The 17,869-nt window shown below is 38.7% G+C and overlaps 1 protein-coding gene across 8 annotated transcripts in view; it reads right to left on the bottom strand.

Annotated features, from left to right (window-relative positions):
• Nucleotides 1-1,315: 1,315 nt before the first annotated feature.
• LOC137169783 (dystrobrevin beta-like) overlaps nt 1,316-17,869 on the bottom strand; it is a 32,712-nt gene continuing 16,158 nt past the window's right edge. For 3 of the 8 annotated variants that reach the window (XM_067573134.1, XM_067573138.1, XM_067573136.1), the window contains 16 exons: nt 16,949-17,103; nt 16,621-16,720; nt 16,200-16,366; nt 14,735-14,859; nt 13,432-13,503; nt 12,322-12,399; nt 10,512-10,596; nt 10,250-10,329; nt 9,656-9,769; nt 7,143-7,239; nt 6,863-6,883; nt 6,483-6,636; nt 5,643-5,732; nt 5,418-5,465; nt 3,971-4,007; nt 1,316-3,731 (listed from right to left, as the gene is read on the bottom strand). In XM_067573134.1, coding sequence (XP_067429235.1) covers nt 4,000-4,007; nt 5,418-5,465; nt 5,643-5,732; nt 6,483-6,636; nt 6,863-6,883; nt 7,143-7,239; nt 9,656-9,769; nt 10,250-10,329; nt 10,512-10,596; nt 12,322-12,399; nt 13,432-13,503; nt 14,735-14,859; nt 16,200-16,366; nt 16,621-16,720; nt 16,949-17,103 — 1,394 coding nt within the window. In that variant the 3' untranslated portion in view covers nt 1,316-3,731; nt 3,971-3,999. The remainder of the gene's footprint in view (nt 3,732-3,970; nt 4,008-5,417; nt 5,466-5,642; nt 5,733-6,482; nt 6,637-6,862; nt 6,884-7,142; nt 7,240-9,655; nt 9,770-10,249; nt 10,330-10,511; nt 10,597-12,321; nt 12,400-13,431; nt 13,504-14,734; nt 14,860-16,199; nt 16,367-16,620; nt 16,721-16,948; nt 17,104-17,869) is intronic. The other 5 variants (XM_067573139.1, XM_067573140.1, XM_067573137.1 and 2 more) reach the window with 5 other exon arrangements.

The raw sequence follows: 17,869 nt of genomic DNA, 5'->3' as shown, positions 1-17,869 counted from the left end.
AGAGCTGTTACATTAAAAAGATCAATCTAATCTATCACAAGCTCAGTAAGTCACTTTGGTTTATGCTTGATTTGCACACAGATGTCAGTCTGAAGATTTTTGGGGTGCAGGGTGCAGTTTGGGTGGCTAAAATTTGACCACAATAGCCACATCAAATTCCACAATCCCATGCATTTTACAGTTTGAGTACAGTAAAATTCATTCAGTTTTTGCATAGACAATTTTGCAGTTGGAGGACTTTCAAGGCTTGAATGGAGGATAAACTCTCCTGGTTGAATCATCATCAGTTTAAAAAAAAAAGGGATAGAAATATCTGGTTCTTGAGGCCAAAGGTACAAGGCTGTATGTAAAAAATGTGAGGAGAGATGTCAACTACAACTCCCAGGGAACATTGTAGTGACAGACATCCAATCACAGAGCTGAAAATATCAGTTTAATTCTTTCTAATGGCAGAAGTCAAATTTAGATGTTTAGATGTGTAGTGATTTGTTTCTGATTATAACAGGGAGGCATATTGAATGACTCTGATTAACACCTCTGGCTGGGTTCATCTCAACTGCTGAGGCTCATGGGTAATGTAGTATCAAAACTGAGATATTCTCCATACCAAGCAGACGATAAAGAATGTAATTTCTCTGACACAACAATAAAATGTTTACAACTGATTGTTCTATAATTCGTCCAATAAAAACCAATGAAGTTGTTGAGGTTGTTATTAAAGGATCATTTCACCCAAATTAGGAAACAAACAGATTTTTAGGCACTATTTCTTCAATAAAAAGTAGTTCCAGTACAAACTGTTCACTGTGTGATCGGTGGATTATCCAGAGTGGAAAGGACAGTGTTTCTGGAAACAGATGTTTTTGTTATTGTTTTTTTTTAAAAGTTTTATTCCTGTGAATGCCACAAACAAATAATTTGCCTTGTGACTCCTCAAAGTGAAGCACTTGAGACCTTTCATCACAGGCGACAGCTTGAATGTAGACATGAGTTGTAAGCAATTTAATATCAAGATTTTTTTTAACTCCTGAAGAGGTGAAAGTATCCCATATTTCACAAGAAAAAGAAAAAATAGAGAAACAATTATTTGTATAACTGATTTTATCATATCTGTTCAATCATCTTGTGACCCCTCAGATTTAACGACAGGTTGGGAACCACTGCTCTAGAGGAAAGTGAGAGAAGTTTTTGTAATTTAGGTGAACTGACCCTTTAAAAGAAAATGTTTAAATGTGAGTATTATTGAGGGATAAATACTTCAAAAACACACTTTACTGTTGAAGAAAATAGTTTCATATTCTCACTTTTTTTACACACACACACACACACACACATACACACAGCGCAGTAATCAGATATGTCCTCTTTGACTGTAGTCCCACTGCAGTACCAGGAAACACAGAGGCTGGGACAACCTGAGCTGCTATCATACTGGCGCTAATCTCATCCAGGTTTTAGACACCAGGGGCCTCATTTAGAACCACTATGTACGCACAAAACGGAACTTGAAAGATACATGCGTCACTTCCCATGAAACAGTTTGGATTTATAAAAACAAACTTGATGGGAGAATTTGCACACCTGTATCAAAACTCTGACCCATGTGTAAGAACAATTTGGAGACAGGGAATACTGGCCACGCAGATGGTGAGGTGGTAGATTGAAGCCAGACTGTATAATGATTCCTCTCCCACATTTAATTTCACTTAATATCAAACTTTAATTATAGATCCACTTTATCATAAACATTCAAGCTAGCGGTGTCACTTGCACTTGTAGTGAACCATAATTATTCCATAAGCACCTTTCAATTTTAAAAGATATAAGCCAACTCAAATATCTTAACCCATTACTTCTGTGATTTATTATTGAACTATTCATGAAATATTGAGCGTAATGCACTGTCTCACCATCACATTCCCAACCACTAGAGCACAGAGGAGAGGGCTGGACTGTATGGTGCTCACATCCGTGGTCAGTTGTGGAGCAGCACAGCTGCTGAAATGCCAGGATGATGCCAGAATGTCGCAGGAGACAAGATTCAGGAAAATCTGGCTTGCCTTTCCCCAATATTAAGCGTGAATATAGTGATTCCTTTTCGCCTCAACCACGATAACTAACTGATGAAATTATTATCATCAGTTGTAGAAATACAAGATGACATCAAAATAACTTTAAAGAATTGCAGAACAGAGCGCTAATAGATTTTTAATAATATCTTTTAATACTGTGCATATATCACCAAATATGATTTCATTTTTCATGTAGTTTTTGTGTGTAAAATTGCTGCAGTGAACAAGACTGTGCTGTCAGACTGGAGACACCGCGGCGGTGGCTGTCACACACACTCTGCCTTCTCCAGTCACCTCTAGCACATCTTCACCACCTGCACTCATATATGGGCTGTATAAATTAGAGAAATATCTGTATGCTGGATTTTGGAGTAAATATAAATGAATACAGTGTTTATTGTATGTTGGCTATCGAGTGTGTGGTCTCATCAGTCATGTATTTGTCTATATACAGTAGATGCTAAACAAACACCAAGCAGTGAGCTTCGGTGTCCCCGTGCCTCCACTAGTCCACACGCTGACATTGTGCAGCAATGCGCTTCTTGGCATCTACCTCCATGTCTGACCACTTTGTTTAATTTCGGGAATTGTTTAGTTTATTGCACGGACTGCATTAACAGCCGCTGCAGCCATCAGCCTCTCAGACTTTCTTCTGTTACTGCTGCCGTTCTCCACAGGAACGATAAGTTGCCTACATCAATATTCATGAAGGCTTTTGCATTGACCATTTATGGTTTACTGTGGGAGTGAAAGGGGTGGGATATGAGGTTCGTCCACGTGCGCACATTTTCAAGATGATTGTGATTTATAAATGGAAACATGCTTGCGTTCATGCGTGCACGGTTTTATAAATCTGATTATTTTTTGGCGCACGTCATTTTCATTTTTTTGTGTACACGTCCACTTTTGGTATGGATCCTACACACTCTTTTATAAATGAGGCCCCTGGACTGGGATTAGGACTTCAACTTTCCACTCTGCATCCCGAAGGAGTCCCGAAGCGGGGAGGGAGGGGGGCAGGGCTTGATACAGCAGGAAATGTCCCATTAAAGCTTATCGTCTCAGCAGGGCCTGACCACACTCACGTACACATAAATGCTCAAACCAAATGAATAAATGGCAAAAATCAAATCAAAGCAAAACAATAAATACTAAGCACACAGTGCCGAAACTTAAAACGTTGCAACTCTCTTCTTGTCTTTTTAACATCTGACCCTCTTGTTTTTCCTTCGCTTTTTCTCTCCACTCCGATAACATCCAGTATCTCCATCTTGAAACTTTCCTGCACTTTTATGTTTCACAAAATTCCTTAAAAAAAAAAACATCTTTCTGTCTCTTCACAATGTCCCTCTCACTTGCTCGACCCTCTCGCACCTCGAAACGCAGAGCACACACACGCTACAGTACAAATCAGTAGGCTTCAGATTCCTTGTTTAGCTATGCACGATCAAATCAAAACAAAAGTAAAACCACAGTGACAAGACAAACACAGAATCACAGCTATACATCAGTAGGGACCCAGCGGTCATTTGGTGTCCAGCATCGTGATTGGTTGATTGACAGTGGAGCTCCTAATCCCCACTGGTTAACGATGAATATAAGAAGTTACACTTTAATCCCAGCAGGGTCAGTCTTCTTTGGCCGTGATGAAACATCACTCTGCGTGAGGAGAGAGAGACAGCTCAGTAAGACTACTAACCCTTCACAAGATTTTATATTCATGTTGTATGGAATTAAAGGAATAGTCTGAACTAACTGAAAAAAACTAAAAAATTTACTTGACACATCAGGTAACAAGTGCAATCTCATTCATTAATGTGAAATGATATTATTCTAAGTCCTTTACTAAGATTTTATTATTATCACGTGGTTAAAAAGGGGGGATTACATGATATCACTTACTGTTTTTGTTTGTCCTGCCATCATTTTAACCTGCTAAAGAGAGAAACAAAGTTTTGTTAACAGTTAGCAGAGGTGCTACAGCTTTCTGCCAGGAACTGTAATAAGAACCAGACCAGTTTTTAGCATAGAAACATGAAACAAGACTGTATTTGGCAGGTGCTACACAACTTGACTGACTCCGGAGAGGAGATTCAATCGTTGAAAAGCCTGAACATGAGTATTTTTTTCTATATGTTTAAAGACTTAACTATATTGAACATGCGGGGCTGAACCTTGGCCTCCTGTCTGGCTGTTCAGGGGTCGGCGGGTTAGTAGTGCAGGTTAGTATTCTAATGAGGTTTTAGTCTGAGCCTGGGGAGCAGACCAGGAAGTAGTTTCATCACTTCTTCTCTGCAGGCGGTCCTCTCGTAAAGAGGAGGGGCTCCATAAAGCACGGCTAATGAGATGGCATGTTAATGAAGCTTGCTACAATAACGACGAGAGCACCTGGAGAATAAGTAGAGTTGTATAGAGGCTGTGCACGCGGTCAGACATTAACAGTAAGACAAGCAGGAAAAGCCGCAAGTACAAGTGCATTAAGTCTTGGCAGAATAGCAGATGATGTTATCCAGAGCGACTTTTAATGTGTGCTGAAGTAAAATAAGATTCAGTTTCCTGCACTTTCTTGTTCCCTTATCAAATGTGATTTTGTGTTTTCAAAATCGGAAGTTGATTTCAGCTATTAAAAGCTTACTGGTTCTCACCAGCATTTGAAGCACATAAAAAAGTTCTTGTGGAGCAAAAGTTCTTTGTTTTTGCAGTTTTTTTTTTTATTATTACTTATTTATGTTATCATCTTGTTATTTTATTGTTTGCTGTTAGTCTTACTTTTGCATTTGTGGCTCCAACCCTGTGAAATCTCTCCCTGTACAAATACGGTCAGCAGTCTCTGTAGAAGCTTTTAAAAAACTAATGAAGACCTATCTTTTTAAATTGGCTTTTGTGTCGTCTTGAGTTGTTTGTTTGATTGTATTTTTTATTCTTATTTTTATTCATTTATATATTATTTTATTTCATTCTAACTTGTGGCACATGTTTTTACACTATGTATGTTTTTGTGGTCTTATTTTCAACTCTTGTTCCTGTGAAGCACTTTGTGAATTTAATTTTTTGTGAAAGGTGCTATACTAATTATTATTATTATTATTATTATTATTATTATTATTATTATTATTACATGATAAGGTAACAATTAAACATACTCATAAGAACAAGCACTAGTTATAGATGTCTTAATTCAGTTATACTGATATCAATCTTCAAAAATCCATATCAGTGAACCCCAAAGGCTTTAAAATGATTGTGTTAATGTGAGGTGTCAGCAAAATAAATGGAGAAAGGCAAGAGCAAGTGCATGGAGTAGGGAGAAGATCATAACTCTCTCCTTAAAAGAGATTAATTTACCTCTGTCCTTCCCGTTCAGCAATCTCTCCTCCTCCTCCCGACCATCATCTAGTCCCAAAGGAAGGTAAAAAGTCAACATATGAATGCAGGCCAGACTGAATTTCACTTTTTCTTAAGACATATTATTTGATTTTATAAAATAAAGACGAAAAAAAACAACTTTTGACCAGTTTCATATATACAGTATGTGTGTGTGTGTGTGTGTGTGTGTGTGTTTGTGTATACCAGAGTGAAGCTCTTTGACCAGTGAGGACACAGTGTTGGTGATGGAGTCAGCTGCTACCAGAAGGTCGTTCCTCAGGTTTCTTCTCGGGCCTAGAGTAGAGAGATGAAAAAACCAAAAACAAACAAATTTTCTAAAAAAGATATTATCCAGTGTTACACATTGTGGTATGAAGATTCAACCTACATTAACTAACTGTTTTGTGGTAACGACTGACTTCATATATTGATTTTTGAGTTCTTGTGAGGCATTATCATTTACTTTATCTCAATTCTCTCATCTCATGTCCAGTGACGTAATGTGAATTGGAAAAACAATACAATTTAAGTGATCAAGTAAAATACCTTTAAAACACTTTTGAGGTAATATCCTCTCTTTCTTACACATTTTTTTTTTCAAAAGCAAATCTAAAATAAACAGAACTCATTAAAAACCCATACAATTATTTTAAAAAGCTGGGGGAAAGCTGTTATAGGATTTGGGGGGCTCATTACATTCTTCTTGACAAATAGACCACTTCCTAACTGTTGCCTCTTGTGAAGTGGTTTACATTTTAAACCCAACACAGGTCTTTATAATCCACCAGAGACTGAATAAATGTATGCAGTAAACACTGCTGGGACTGCAAAGCAATAATCATATAAAAAACAATAATAAGTAATTATACAGAACATTTTTAGCATGCTGAAATGCAGTGGATTAATATATAAACCTTTTGTGGACCAAGACTAAATCCTACCGGAAAATCTCTCGTGTGTCTTTGAAATGGATGAAAGATCTCTGTGTGTAAAACCTGTAATTACAGTAGAACGAAAGTTTATCATGCTATATCCCTATCTTACCTTGAGCAAAGGCCTCTTGTACATCACCACCCACCCCGGCGAGGGAGTCTTGAGGGGGGTACATGTGCATCTGGGGAGACGCGGCGCCTACTGAGCGGACGGTTGATGGGCTGGGTCGAGAAGGAGAGGCATGAGAAGAGCCAGCCGCCTGTGCCTAAGAGATGGATTTGTGAATGTTATATATTGCTTATGACCTACAAAAACCTACAAAAAGGTTCTGGTGACTGCTGGAAAAAGGTAACTCAAATTATTGATCCAAAATATTTTGGTTCCACTTAAAAAACAAAGCAGTTTCTACATTGCTTGAAAAAATGACTTATTCTGAGATTGCACATTTCTGCATGACATTAGGGCTGAACGTAATTGGGGGATAAACTTACTGCCTGTCGCTGTTCCTCATCCTACAGGGCCACAACATGGGCAGTCGGAAAGAAACAGGGAGGAAAAGGATGGAAAAGAAGAGGTCAGATACAGTCGGAGCTAGAAAAGGTGAAATTATAAAAGGAGGAAACAGCAGAGGGGAAAGTGAAGTGTGTTACTGCGAGGACTGGTAGTGTGCAGAAGGAGAGAGGAGGTGTCGAGAAAGAAGGGAAACCTGCCCTCTACACCATGCTGAGGACTATCGTTGTCAGTTTGTGTGTATGTGTGTGTGTGTGTCACCTTGAGCAGCTTCATCAGCCCTTCCAGCTGTACCATCAGTTCCCTCCTGCTCTCTTGCAGAGACGACATCCTCTGCTCCAGCTCATCTTTCCTCTGTCTGCAACGCACACCAAACCTCCATTACTGTCACATTAGAAATTATCAGACGGCAAGAATAAAGGAACAGAGGATTCACAAAGGACAGAAAGTGTAGTTAAAATAATATGAAATAATATGAACTCAAAAATGTACTAGAATACAGAAAGAGAACTGGACAACACGGCCCAGTTACACATCTCATACACATGTCACATCATATGTCTAGGTATAGACAGTATGCATCTATTATTGGCAGATCAGAAATCTGTAAAGTGGTTTTCCTGTGCTAAATGTGAATGTAGGTATGCCCTTCAGTCTAGGCTGTATGGTCTGAGGCTAATGAATGGATTGGACAAAGCTGGGAAACTGCCAAAACTCCTCTCTTCCTCCTACACTTATGGCCTGATTAGCGAAATAAGAGAATGATGTTACTCAAGCAGGTTTTGAAGCACAGTATCATCCTTAAAAGACTCCAAAGGGAGCAAGTAGCAGAGGCCTAGTTGAGAGCTTTGCCAGCAAAAAATGAAACCCTAGAGCAGTCAGATGTAAACCTGGATTGCTGCGGATCAAAGAATGAGGGAACACTAGGTCAGACATTCTTGACTCTTTCCTGGGTTATCGTTTGTTTCAGTGTTGGAAAAGGAGACTCGGTGGAGAGCCAGCTGACCGAAACATGAGAGCGCCAGGCTGAGACAGACCGAAAAACCTTGAAACTTTGAAACCTTGAAAACATAATCAATACTGACACATACTGGTTCTCCGATGACAGAAGCACTATGCACTGAATACTGTGTAAATGCTCCAGACCTATAAGGCTTTCCAAGTATTTCAGAGATACAAACTAGATCCAAACTGCAACCGAAAACCACCACCGCAGCAAAAGAGACAAACAAAAATATGAGATAGGTGTTTACAATCTGTTTCCCAAGCAGTATGCGGTCTGGATGGGAGTTTAAAGCGGGGATACAACTCCTCTCTTTCCTGCTTGGCTTCCTTTCACATGGTAGGACAAATGAGCAAATAAACAAATAGAACAAGAGTCTGAGTCATAGAATCATACACGACAATTTCAGATTTGAGTCATTACAATATTAAGTAAAGCTTCAACAGTGGTGAGAGCAAAAATTTAGGTGTTGCCTTGTTTCTGTACCAAAAAACACTTAACTCTATAAAGAGGATCCAAACTGGCCGAGGCATCCTGTGCGTAGACGTACCTACGAAACCGCTTGCTGGTAATTTCTCTTACGCACATACACACAAATACGGGGTGGAAATGTCATATGAGGGTGTGGTGGTGATGAGAGAGATTCCTATGATTACCAGTTGCAAGATGTTGCACCCTTGGACAACTCCACATAACAATATTACTGATAATAACTAAATTATGCAGCAGATGAAAGTATCTGCTGATGAGATGCAAAGAAGGAAGGAAGAGTTGTTTCAAGTTAAGTGTTAATGTGCATTTATCAAATTAACATAAAAAAAGAGTGTAGTATCCCTAAATTATGGGCATTAAGTGATGTGGGTCATTAATATTATTGTACATATTATTTAACCCACCCCAAGTCAGGTAATATGAGAGAATTCAGAAAAACGCAAGAGTCTAGAGATGATCTAAAATTTATAACATATAAAATTTCAAATATTCTCACCAGACCATTTATCAAAAACTAAGCTGTAAATACTGTCATTTGCAAAAACTTAAAGCCACTATGTGTAGAATTTGAACATTTTTGACTTGGGGGCGCCCCCAAGTGGTTGTATCCAAGAAGACACTGTAGCAGACAGCCATGTATCCTGCTACCACCAGTATGGCTGCAACAGTTTTCATCAAGATTTCCATCACAACATCTGAATGCAGCTATAACTACATAAAATATACACAGAATGGCTTTAAAGCTGTTAAGTGTGGCACTTTAAAACATCATCATTACTGCATTACTGCCCTAACCTTCTATAATTACAGTGTTCAAATGAGATCATGGTGGATAATTTGGTAGCAGAATTGTTACTGCTCTATATCAATACCACATAAACAGCATTGCTTCCAAATGCCCCTCCTCTTACTTAGGAGTTTTTGTTTTTACTGAAAAGCATAAACATGTTGGAACTGATTTTTACGTTGGCTTTTCTCAAAATCCACCATCTGTCACTGCCATCTGCCATAAAGCACTCTCCCTCCGTACTGAAAAGCAACACAGCAGGTTTCCCGCCAAATCTGACGCTGTGGTGCATAATGCTGAAATGTCATGAAGAGGCTGACAAACTTAAAACTATGTTGCTGCATCATTTCTGTGGGTGTGACTCATGAGGGCTTGGTCCAAACCTCTAGTGAAAACAAAGAAACAACTGACAGTCTTTATGTGCTTTTAGACTGTATGTGGGTTTCAGAGCAGCTCCTGGGCAGCCTGAACTCTGGCTGAGTCTGTGTTTACCTGAGCAGACGAAGCTCAGCCAGCAGAGTTGGGTTGGTGCTGCCCTTCTCCGGGCTGGGCTGGCACGCTGCGTCATGTTCTACACGGAGACGTTTGATCTCTGCCAAGATCTCTCTGAGAAATGAAAAACATACTGGTCAGCTAAGGCTGGGGAAGCATAACATGACTGAACACATAACAGTTCTGCAGGGGTTTGCAGATTTTTTGAGGAAAAAAAAAAAAACACTTGGAAAGTTTAATTTAGAGAATATAAACCTTACAAGCTGTCGCATTTGAAAAGCAGATTCTCAAACACATGCATACAACTATAACGTAGACACATAGATAAGCAGAAAAATTCAACATATGGACAAGGCACTTTTAGTGAGAAGGGAAATACTTTCCTGTCAGCAAAAGTTACTGGGGTGTAGAATTTAATGGCTTCCAAGTTGTTTACCTCAACATTTTTACTTTTCCTTATTGTACAAGTATCAAGTAATATAGTATAACTTCGTAAACACTAAAACATTAACTCTTTGCATAATTATTAAAAGGGCAGATAATTAAAATAAATATCTCATATAAATAACTCATCCACTGTTCACAAATTTCTACCTGTTTTTACACTCCAGCTGAGCAATGAGCTCCCTCTTCTGTTTGTTCACATCAAAGTTGATGCTCCGGTTAGGTATCACCTGAAACAGACACACACACACACACATTAGGCTACGTCACTGATTTCCACTGACTGTTTTATTATTTAATGCCCAAATTTAATAAAAGCTCCTCTTAAGATCTGAGAGAGACCACTAACCAATTGTCTATCATTATATTTGCGGTTTACAGTGTGTGAGAAAATGAGGTGTTTTCGACTCACTCCTGTGCCGTCAGTCTCTGCCAGTCGGTTGGCGTAACGTGCGATCAGTTTGTGCTCCTCGTCTTGCCTGCTGGGAGTGTCCATGCTATTAATAGAGGGAGAAGGAAAATCAGAAACTGACAGCAAGCAATATGGACTAATTATGATTTATATGGCTATTTTAGCTGACATGGCTATTTTAGAAATGTTCCACTCTTTCCATTATTTATAACCTGTCAGGTGTTTTCTGGTGTTGTACAAATATTCACATTTAAATGTATCAAATGTTCCCTTGTAACTACTGGAGGAGACAAATAGGAGCCTATACTATAACTGGGAACAGGTTCCAGCATGTGCTGGAAAAACAAAACAAAACAAAAAAACATGAACGCAGCCAGCAGCGATAGAAAATGTTGCCACTATTTCATCAGAGGTAGAGGATCAACCTCACATAAACAAAAAATGAAACACTTATTATTTGAGGGGTAGAAATGATTTCAGAAGTGATATGAAAAGTGAAATCTAATGGAATGTAAATGTGCAATTTAAAGGTGCAAAAATGACACTGAGCCTCACTGGACGTCAGCAAACAACTATTTGCTATGTAAAGATACAGTGGAGTAATGGCGACCTGAGCAGTGAACGAAGTCACGCTCCCTCTGTGTGTGTTGTTATCTGAGCTTCTCTGTTCTTTGTTTTGGTAGCCACACCGGCCACGCGTGCATGTTGGTGCATGTGCGCATGCATGTTAGTGCATGTGAGCATGCATGTTAGTGCATGTGAGTCCCTCCGTGTCCTCCACGTCCGTTTCCAAGATGGCAGCCACGTTACAAACTTTCTCAAATTACAGCTCAACAGTCCACTAAAATATATTTCTAACAGAATCTTGATCCATATTTGATCAGTACTGCTGAATCTGACAGTTTGATCTGAATCTTGTGAGTTGTTGGCTTTCTTTTTTTCCCTCCAACTTTATTGTGCAAGCAACACACGTTAGTTTTGGTGTGAGATGTTGGTGCTATAGTGAGACATCTAGTAGCTGAATGTTGTGTATTGCAACTTTAAATGTAATTTTTCCATATGATTACCTTCAGCAAGGACTAAAGTGACCCAATAATCTCGATTTAGAGAACAAATGTTTCCTTTAATTTGTGGTTTGGTGTTTAAAAATGTACTAGACTGCCGACATACAGATGTCACTTCAGTCGTCAATCATTATACCAGCTGACCCCCTAGCTACTCTTATAGGCTTTGAGAGGTTTTCCATGAATGATATTGATAGAGTTAGGGAATGGAATATTTCCACCATTTTTGGTGGGGGAAGTTTTTCCTCATCCAAATTGAAGGTCTAAGGATGGCGGATGTTTTATTGCTGTATGGATTGTAAAGCCCCCTGAGGCCAATTTGTGACTTGTGATATTTGGCTATACAAATAAAATTATTCATCAAAAATGCATAAAAAATTACATTACTTGACTTAATTAAACTAAAAGAATACTGGACACAGCAATTAAATTAAAGTAACAGTTGGAATGCATCCTAACTGTAACACTGGCTACTGAGTGTAAATGAGTGTAAATGTTGCCCAAGAAGCTGATTGTGAAAAGAAATGGAGATAGAGAAGACAACCCAACCTGCTACCATACAGCTTGGAAAGTTTAGTTTATCATATTATAAAATATATTTCTGTGTAAGATTTAGCTCTTCATTGTAAGAGATTAAATTGGCCCTTACTCTGACTCAGCTAAAGCCTTACTGTACTGCACCTTACATCCCCCTTCTGATTCCCTTATGTAACCACCCCCCTGCTGCTTCCCTCCACCTCTCTCACCGTGGGCTGCTCTGGAGGCGATTCACATAAGCAGCGATCAGAGCGTGTTCCTCGTTCATACGCTGAGCCGCTGCCAAACTGGATGACCGAAAAACACACACACACATACAAAAAAAAAAAAAAACAACGACAGACAGACAGGAAATAAACAAACAGCATCACACACAATAATAATGACGCCAGCAATCACGCAAACAGCTTTACTTCACACACTGAGAAGCCATGCATTTTTGATGATTATGTGTAATTGAATATGATGTAAATTTGTCAATACAGCACCGTTTCTGCATCTACCTTGTGATTTTACATTTTTCAGATCATAATATATTCTCATTTGCTATACAGTTTACTGTATCATGTATATCTGAACATTTTTCATATTATCATTATTTTCATACAATACAAAGTCATTTCTTTCATGTTTCCATGACTGTTTGCATGTCTCAGCACATTGTATTGCTGGTATTTTACACACTCTCTATGCTGCCTATTTTTTGGTTTATTATGTTATGTAATATATTGGTAAAATATCACTTATCAGACTTTGTCAGGGATAGACTGATAAGGTCTTAGACTTATTTGCATTCTTGCCCCTGGTGTTTTCACAGACCACTTAACTTTTATCAAGATCGAGATGGCATTCAATGTCTGACTTATGTAGAAATATTAGAGGATAGGAACTAAAAACTGGAAAATGTAATCATATAAGCAAACAATAACTTTTTTTTTTTAAGGAGCTCACAAGGTTTTTAAATGTGCATATTTTCTGCTGAAGCTATATATTGTTTGTTTTCAAATGTCTTTTGTTTAATACGACCTCCTTTTCTCTGTTCACAATTTTCTTTACCTCATCTTGTTACTCTTTGCTACCACAGACACCAACATTTGATTTTTTATCAAATCTAATCAGAGAGAGGAAGTTGGTAATCGGTTTAAAGTAAAGTTAATGCAGAAGCAACAAAGACATTAAGCAAGCTATTACAAAGCCCATCTACGTTGACTCACTGCCCATGTAACCGGTGGCGCTGAGCTACAGAAAACTTGTAATCAGACAGAAAACAACAACAAACACAAAACTGGCATTTTTCAACACTTATTGTCAGTCTTTACCTCTTGGATGACTCTGGCACTGATGCAGACAGCAACATGGCCTCACTGGTGTTTCCAATAGGTTGAGAGGGGCTGCACACACACACACACACACACACACACAAATAATGATTCAGACACCATATGATCAACTGTGCAAACACCTAGTAAGGGTAACAACATAAAATCATTAAAACACAAAGGCCTGGCTATCAGAAAACACACATTTTCACACTCACGTACTCACACAGTCTCACATGCTTTTGAGTGCATTCATGCAATAGTGAATTGAACGGGTCTGAGCAAACACAGACAGGGCAAAGATCACAAGAGGGAGAAAAAGAAAGAGAGAAAGAAAGAGAGAGAAAAAGACTGAATGAAGTGGGGAAACTAAAAAAAAGACAGAAATTCAGAAAAATACAAGCTCGGAGGAAAAACAATCTGATGTAGCCTCACTGTAAGCATACTCACATCTGTGCTAAGTGCAGTTCCTGTGTGCTAATACAAGCCTAATGCTTGGAGGTCTGTAATGACTCAGTATGCCAATGTTTGGAAAATCAAACACTGAGGGGGTGGAGCCACCAAAATGGTTGGCTGTAGAGCTGGAACTTTTTTTTTTTTTCATCTGCACTTTCTGTGTACATGTAATTCTGCAGGTTAGAACCAAAGAGGCATAAAATAGGGCAAGAGTCTGCTACTGGGTAGTTTCATGGTGTGTAATATTTCACCTTCTGTAATGAACACCAACCTTTTCCCTATTAGATATTAACAGTTACTGCAAAGCCAGCGCCAGTTCCTGACTGAACACTAACTAGTATCTTATGCAGCATTAACATCGTATATGCACTTACATTAATTAAGCAAAAATGCTTTTCAAATGCGATGATTTAATGCTTTTCATTGTCATACATGATAACAAACTGAATATGTTTGAGTTTTGGACTGTTGGTTGAACAAAACCAAACATCTGAAGACATTATCTTTCACTCTAGCAAATGGCAAAAATGATGTGACATGTTACACTGTTCTTACAGTGGAATTGTATTGTGATTATAATATCAAAAATAACTAATGTCATTTTGCATAAATCTACCATGTTGTAATATGTATCCAAATGTATCCATAGTGAAAAAATATTGTTATTAATATAATGTTATTAATATAATCCTTATTAATTCAACTTTTCATTTACATGAGAGAAAATGTGCCATTTCATTATTCAAAGGTTACACAGGCTTGATTTAACTGTACCAATCCTAAGCGACTCTTGCATCAATTATCTGAGATTTATTCTCATGTGTGTGTGAGTGTTGTGAGGTCTTACACTATGTTGGCGAGGTTTAGGGTCCTCTCAGGTTCTTCTGGGTAAATTGGGTGGGAGGGTTCCCTGGACGATACGCAGCCCAGAGTCCTGCTCAGGGCTCGGCCCAGCTTAGTCGCCGGCGACTTCTAAACACAGACGAACAGATGTCAGGTCAGTGTTCAGAAAACTGAGTGACTTTTTTACTTTTTACTCCAGAAATGTTCCTAAGCGATGTTTACTGCATTGAAATGTGTGACTGAACTCCACAGATGAAATTGCTCATCTTTCCGAATAAATATCTATAAACTCCTATTCAGGTGTTATCACTGTGTCTCTGAGGTTTAGGTCTTAGTTGCATTTGTAGAACACTCGCTGTGTCACTCTATGTCATGTCCTCTACAGCATTATACCATTTTAACTGACTTAAAAGACCTAAAATTGATTTTGGTAGGGTTTTTTTGTCTTTCTGTGAAGTCCTTTCAAACACACTTGTGATGAACTATTATAAAATACAAATTGAAGCTCAACTCAACAGTTGGCCGAGTCAAGTCAAGTTCATGCCTGACTTCAGACGGAAATTTTCCTGTACATTTGATCTCAGGTGGATAAATTACTTTGTCACTCTTACATTAAGTTGAAACTATTTATGTTTACACAACTATGATCACATTCTGGCTTCAGTTTCTGATTTTGCAGAGAACTCAGGTGCCTGTAGCACACCTCATCAAAGCAAATCATTTAGATAAGCAGGTGTTAACAGTGAAAATTAGCACTAGTATACTGAAGTGAAGGAGGTAAACAGAGAATGAAATGTAGCCTAAAACTGAATCCTGTAGGAACCGATATGTTAATTCTGCTGAGGATTACTATGGTGGGTTTCCCGACATGAGAAGATTATGTTGGATAGGCAGGAGCTGAACTTCTAAAGAGTTTTATCCCTGAAACTGAAACATTAATAAGACAAATTATGCCAAGGCTTTGCAATGAATAATTCAACAACTATGTTTCCATGTATTAATACATAATTTCTTCATTGAAAACATTTTCCCCTTCAGGCTAGTGCAACTTTTTTTAGAATATTGTCAGTTCATGGGATCGTGACACTTCCATTCAGATTTTGAAAGTCTGTGCATCATAATTACCAAAACATCATATTTGAATAATCTACAATCTACAGAAGCCCTGTCTGAGTGTATCAAGTGAAACTTGTAAGTTTGGGACACGCTGTGGTGATCTGTGATGACTTAACACACAAATACACACACACACACTTGGTTGTGTGTCCATCGCTTCAGAGGACATTACACTGACTTATGTTCATTTCCTGGAGACTTACCTTAACTTAGTCTTAAAGTCTTCACCCAGAAATATAATGATTTATGTTATGGGGACTTGAGTAAGTACAAGTACACACACACACACACACACACACACACACACAGTGCCCCCTGGTGTGATGATGAGTAGTCACACACTTGTGACTCACCCACGACGAGTGCTCCTTCATCTGATGCTGATTGCTGTGAGAGCCGCTGACGTTGCCACGCCAGAAGCAATTTTGGCAGAGCTGGTAACCACGGCAACGGAGGCAGCGATAGCGGAAGCCCGTCATACCGTTGCCACGACAGTATGAGCATGTTACGGGATGATAGACTGAGAGAGAAAGAAGAAAGACAGAATCTGTCATTGATAGTCGAGTTGATCAAGAGAAGATCATAGATGTGTAAAACATAAACTTTATTTTAGAAAAATGAATGCCAAATATATGTAAAAAGGCAGAGTTTATGTGGATGTATGTTCTGTCAGGGTGTGTGTATGTGTATGTGTATGTGTATGTGTATGTGTGTGTGTGTGTGTGTGTGTGTGTGTGTGTGTGTGTGTGTGTGTGTGTGTGTGTGTGTGTTTACCATGCTCTACATTGGCCATGCGGTGCATGAGGGGCAGCCAGACAAGACATGGAGGAGGGTCAGCCATGATGTCCAGGAACATGTTGAGCATCACCCTCTTCTACACAACAACAATTATAACAGACTCTTCAGAAACACAGAAAAAGTCACAATAAAAGCTCCAAAATGAAAATGAACCATCAGAGTAAGATTCATTTCTTATTATCCTGTGCAGAGAATTTATGTTGTTGCAGAATCACTGTAGATAAAATAATACAGCTACTACAAATAGGCAAACGGAAAAAAAATCCAGTGTACTAAAGGTCGGATGGATGAGGTGTGTGCGTACCTGTTGTGGGAAGCATGAGCGTGCTAAGGTGTGTGTGTAACCGAAGGACGGTCCTTCATGTACAGCGGTGGGCAGCTTGAGAGCCTCCCTCAGAAAACTGTCAAATTTTGACTGTACCAACACACCAATGGAGTCAGATACCTGAGAAAACACATCTACACACGAACACACAACATCGTTTTTGTCAATAAAGATGAACATGACATTGCATTGAGTTATTCATTGCCTTTTTGGAGACCTCAACCATAACCACTATGTATAAACCCGACCCCAACTGGTTTATGTTGGGGTCGGGTTTATACATAGTGGTGTCCTCACAACATCATAAATAAAAGTACAGGTAAGTAAACATGAGCAAACAGCAGCAGTGACACGTGTTTTCCACAAGGTGGCATATGTAACATGTATACATCTCCATACATCTCTCTGGGCTAAAATGCATAGATTTCATGTGACAAATTACTGCTTTAATGCCACAAACATTTAAAAAAAACTCAACAATATATTATGCACAATGCTTTGCTGGACTTTCACTATTTATGTTCTATGTTAGCTCGATACTGCACACCACTGTTCAAAGGAAGTCTGGATAAAATTAATCATTTCAATCTGTAACCAGATTGGCTGATAACACTTAGAAATTTTGCAGTTGGAATCAGCTCTGATTGGTGCATCGCTGCTTGGCATATTTTAAGTGCAGCTAATCTAAAGTATCATAGCTGCACATCTGGTTTTGGTGACAGAAATAAGAAAGGATGTGTGATTTTTCATAGATACTCAATTTCTCCACTTTCAGTAGCCTCAATAGCCCAACATGTAGAGCGGTCACTGAGGAGCACAATCACATCTTTACTCACCTGGAATAAAATAGGTTTTCTTACTTTGGCCTTTTTTTTGTTTTTTTTCCCTTTATTTTGTTTG

Source organism: Thunnus thynnus, chromosome 18 (genome assembly GCF_963924715.1).
Source record: "Thunnus thynnus chromosome 18, fThuThy2.1, whole genome shotgun sequence".
Lineage (NCBI taxonomy): Eukaryota > Metazoa > Chordata > Actinopteri > Scombriformes > Scombridae > Thunnus > Thunnus thynnus.
The sequence above is the reverse complement of the archived record's forward strand: the minus strand, read 5'-3'. Positions and strand labels throughout refer to the sequence as shown.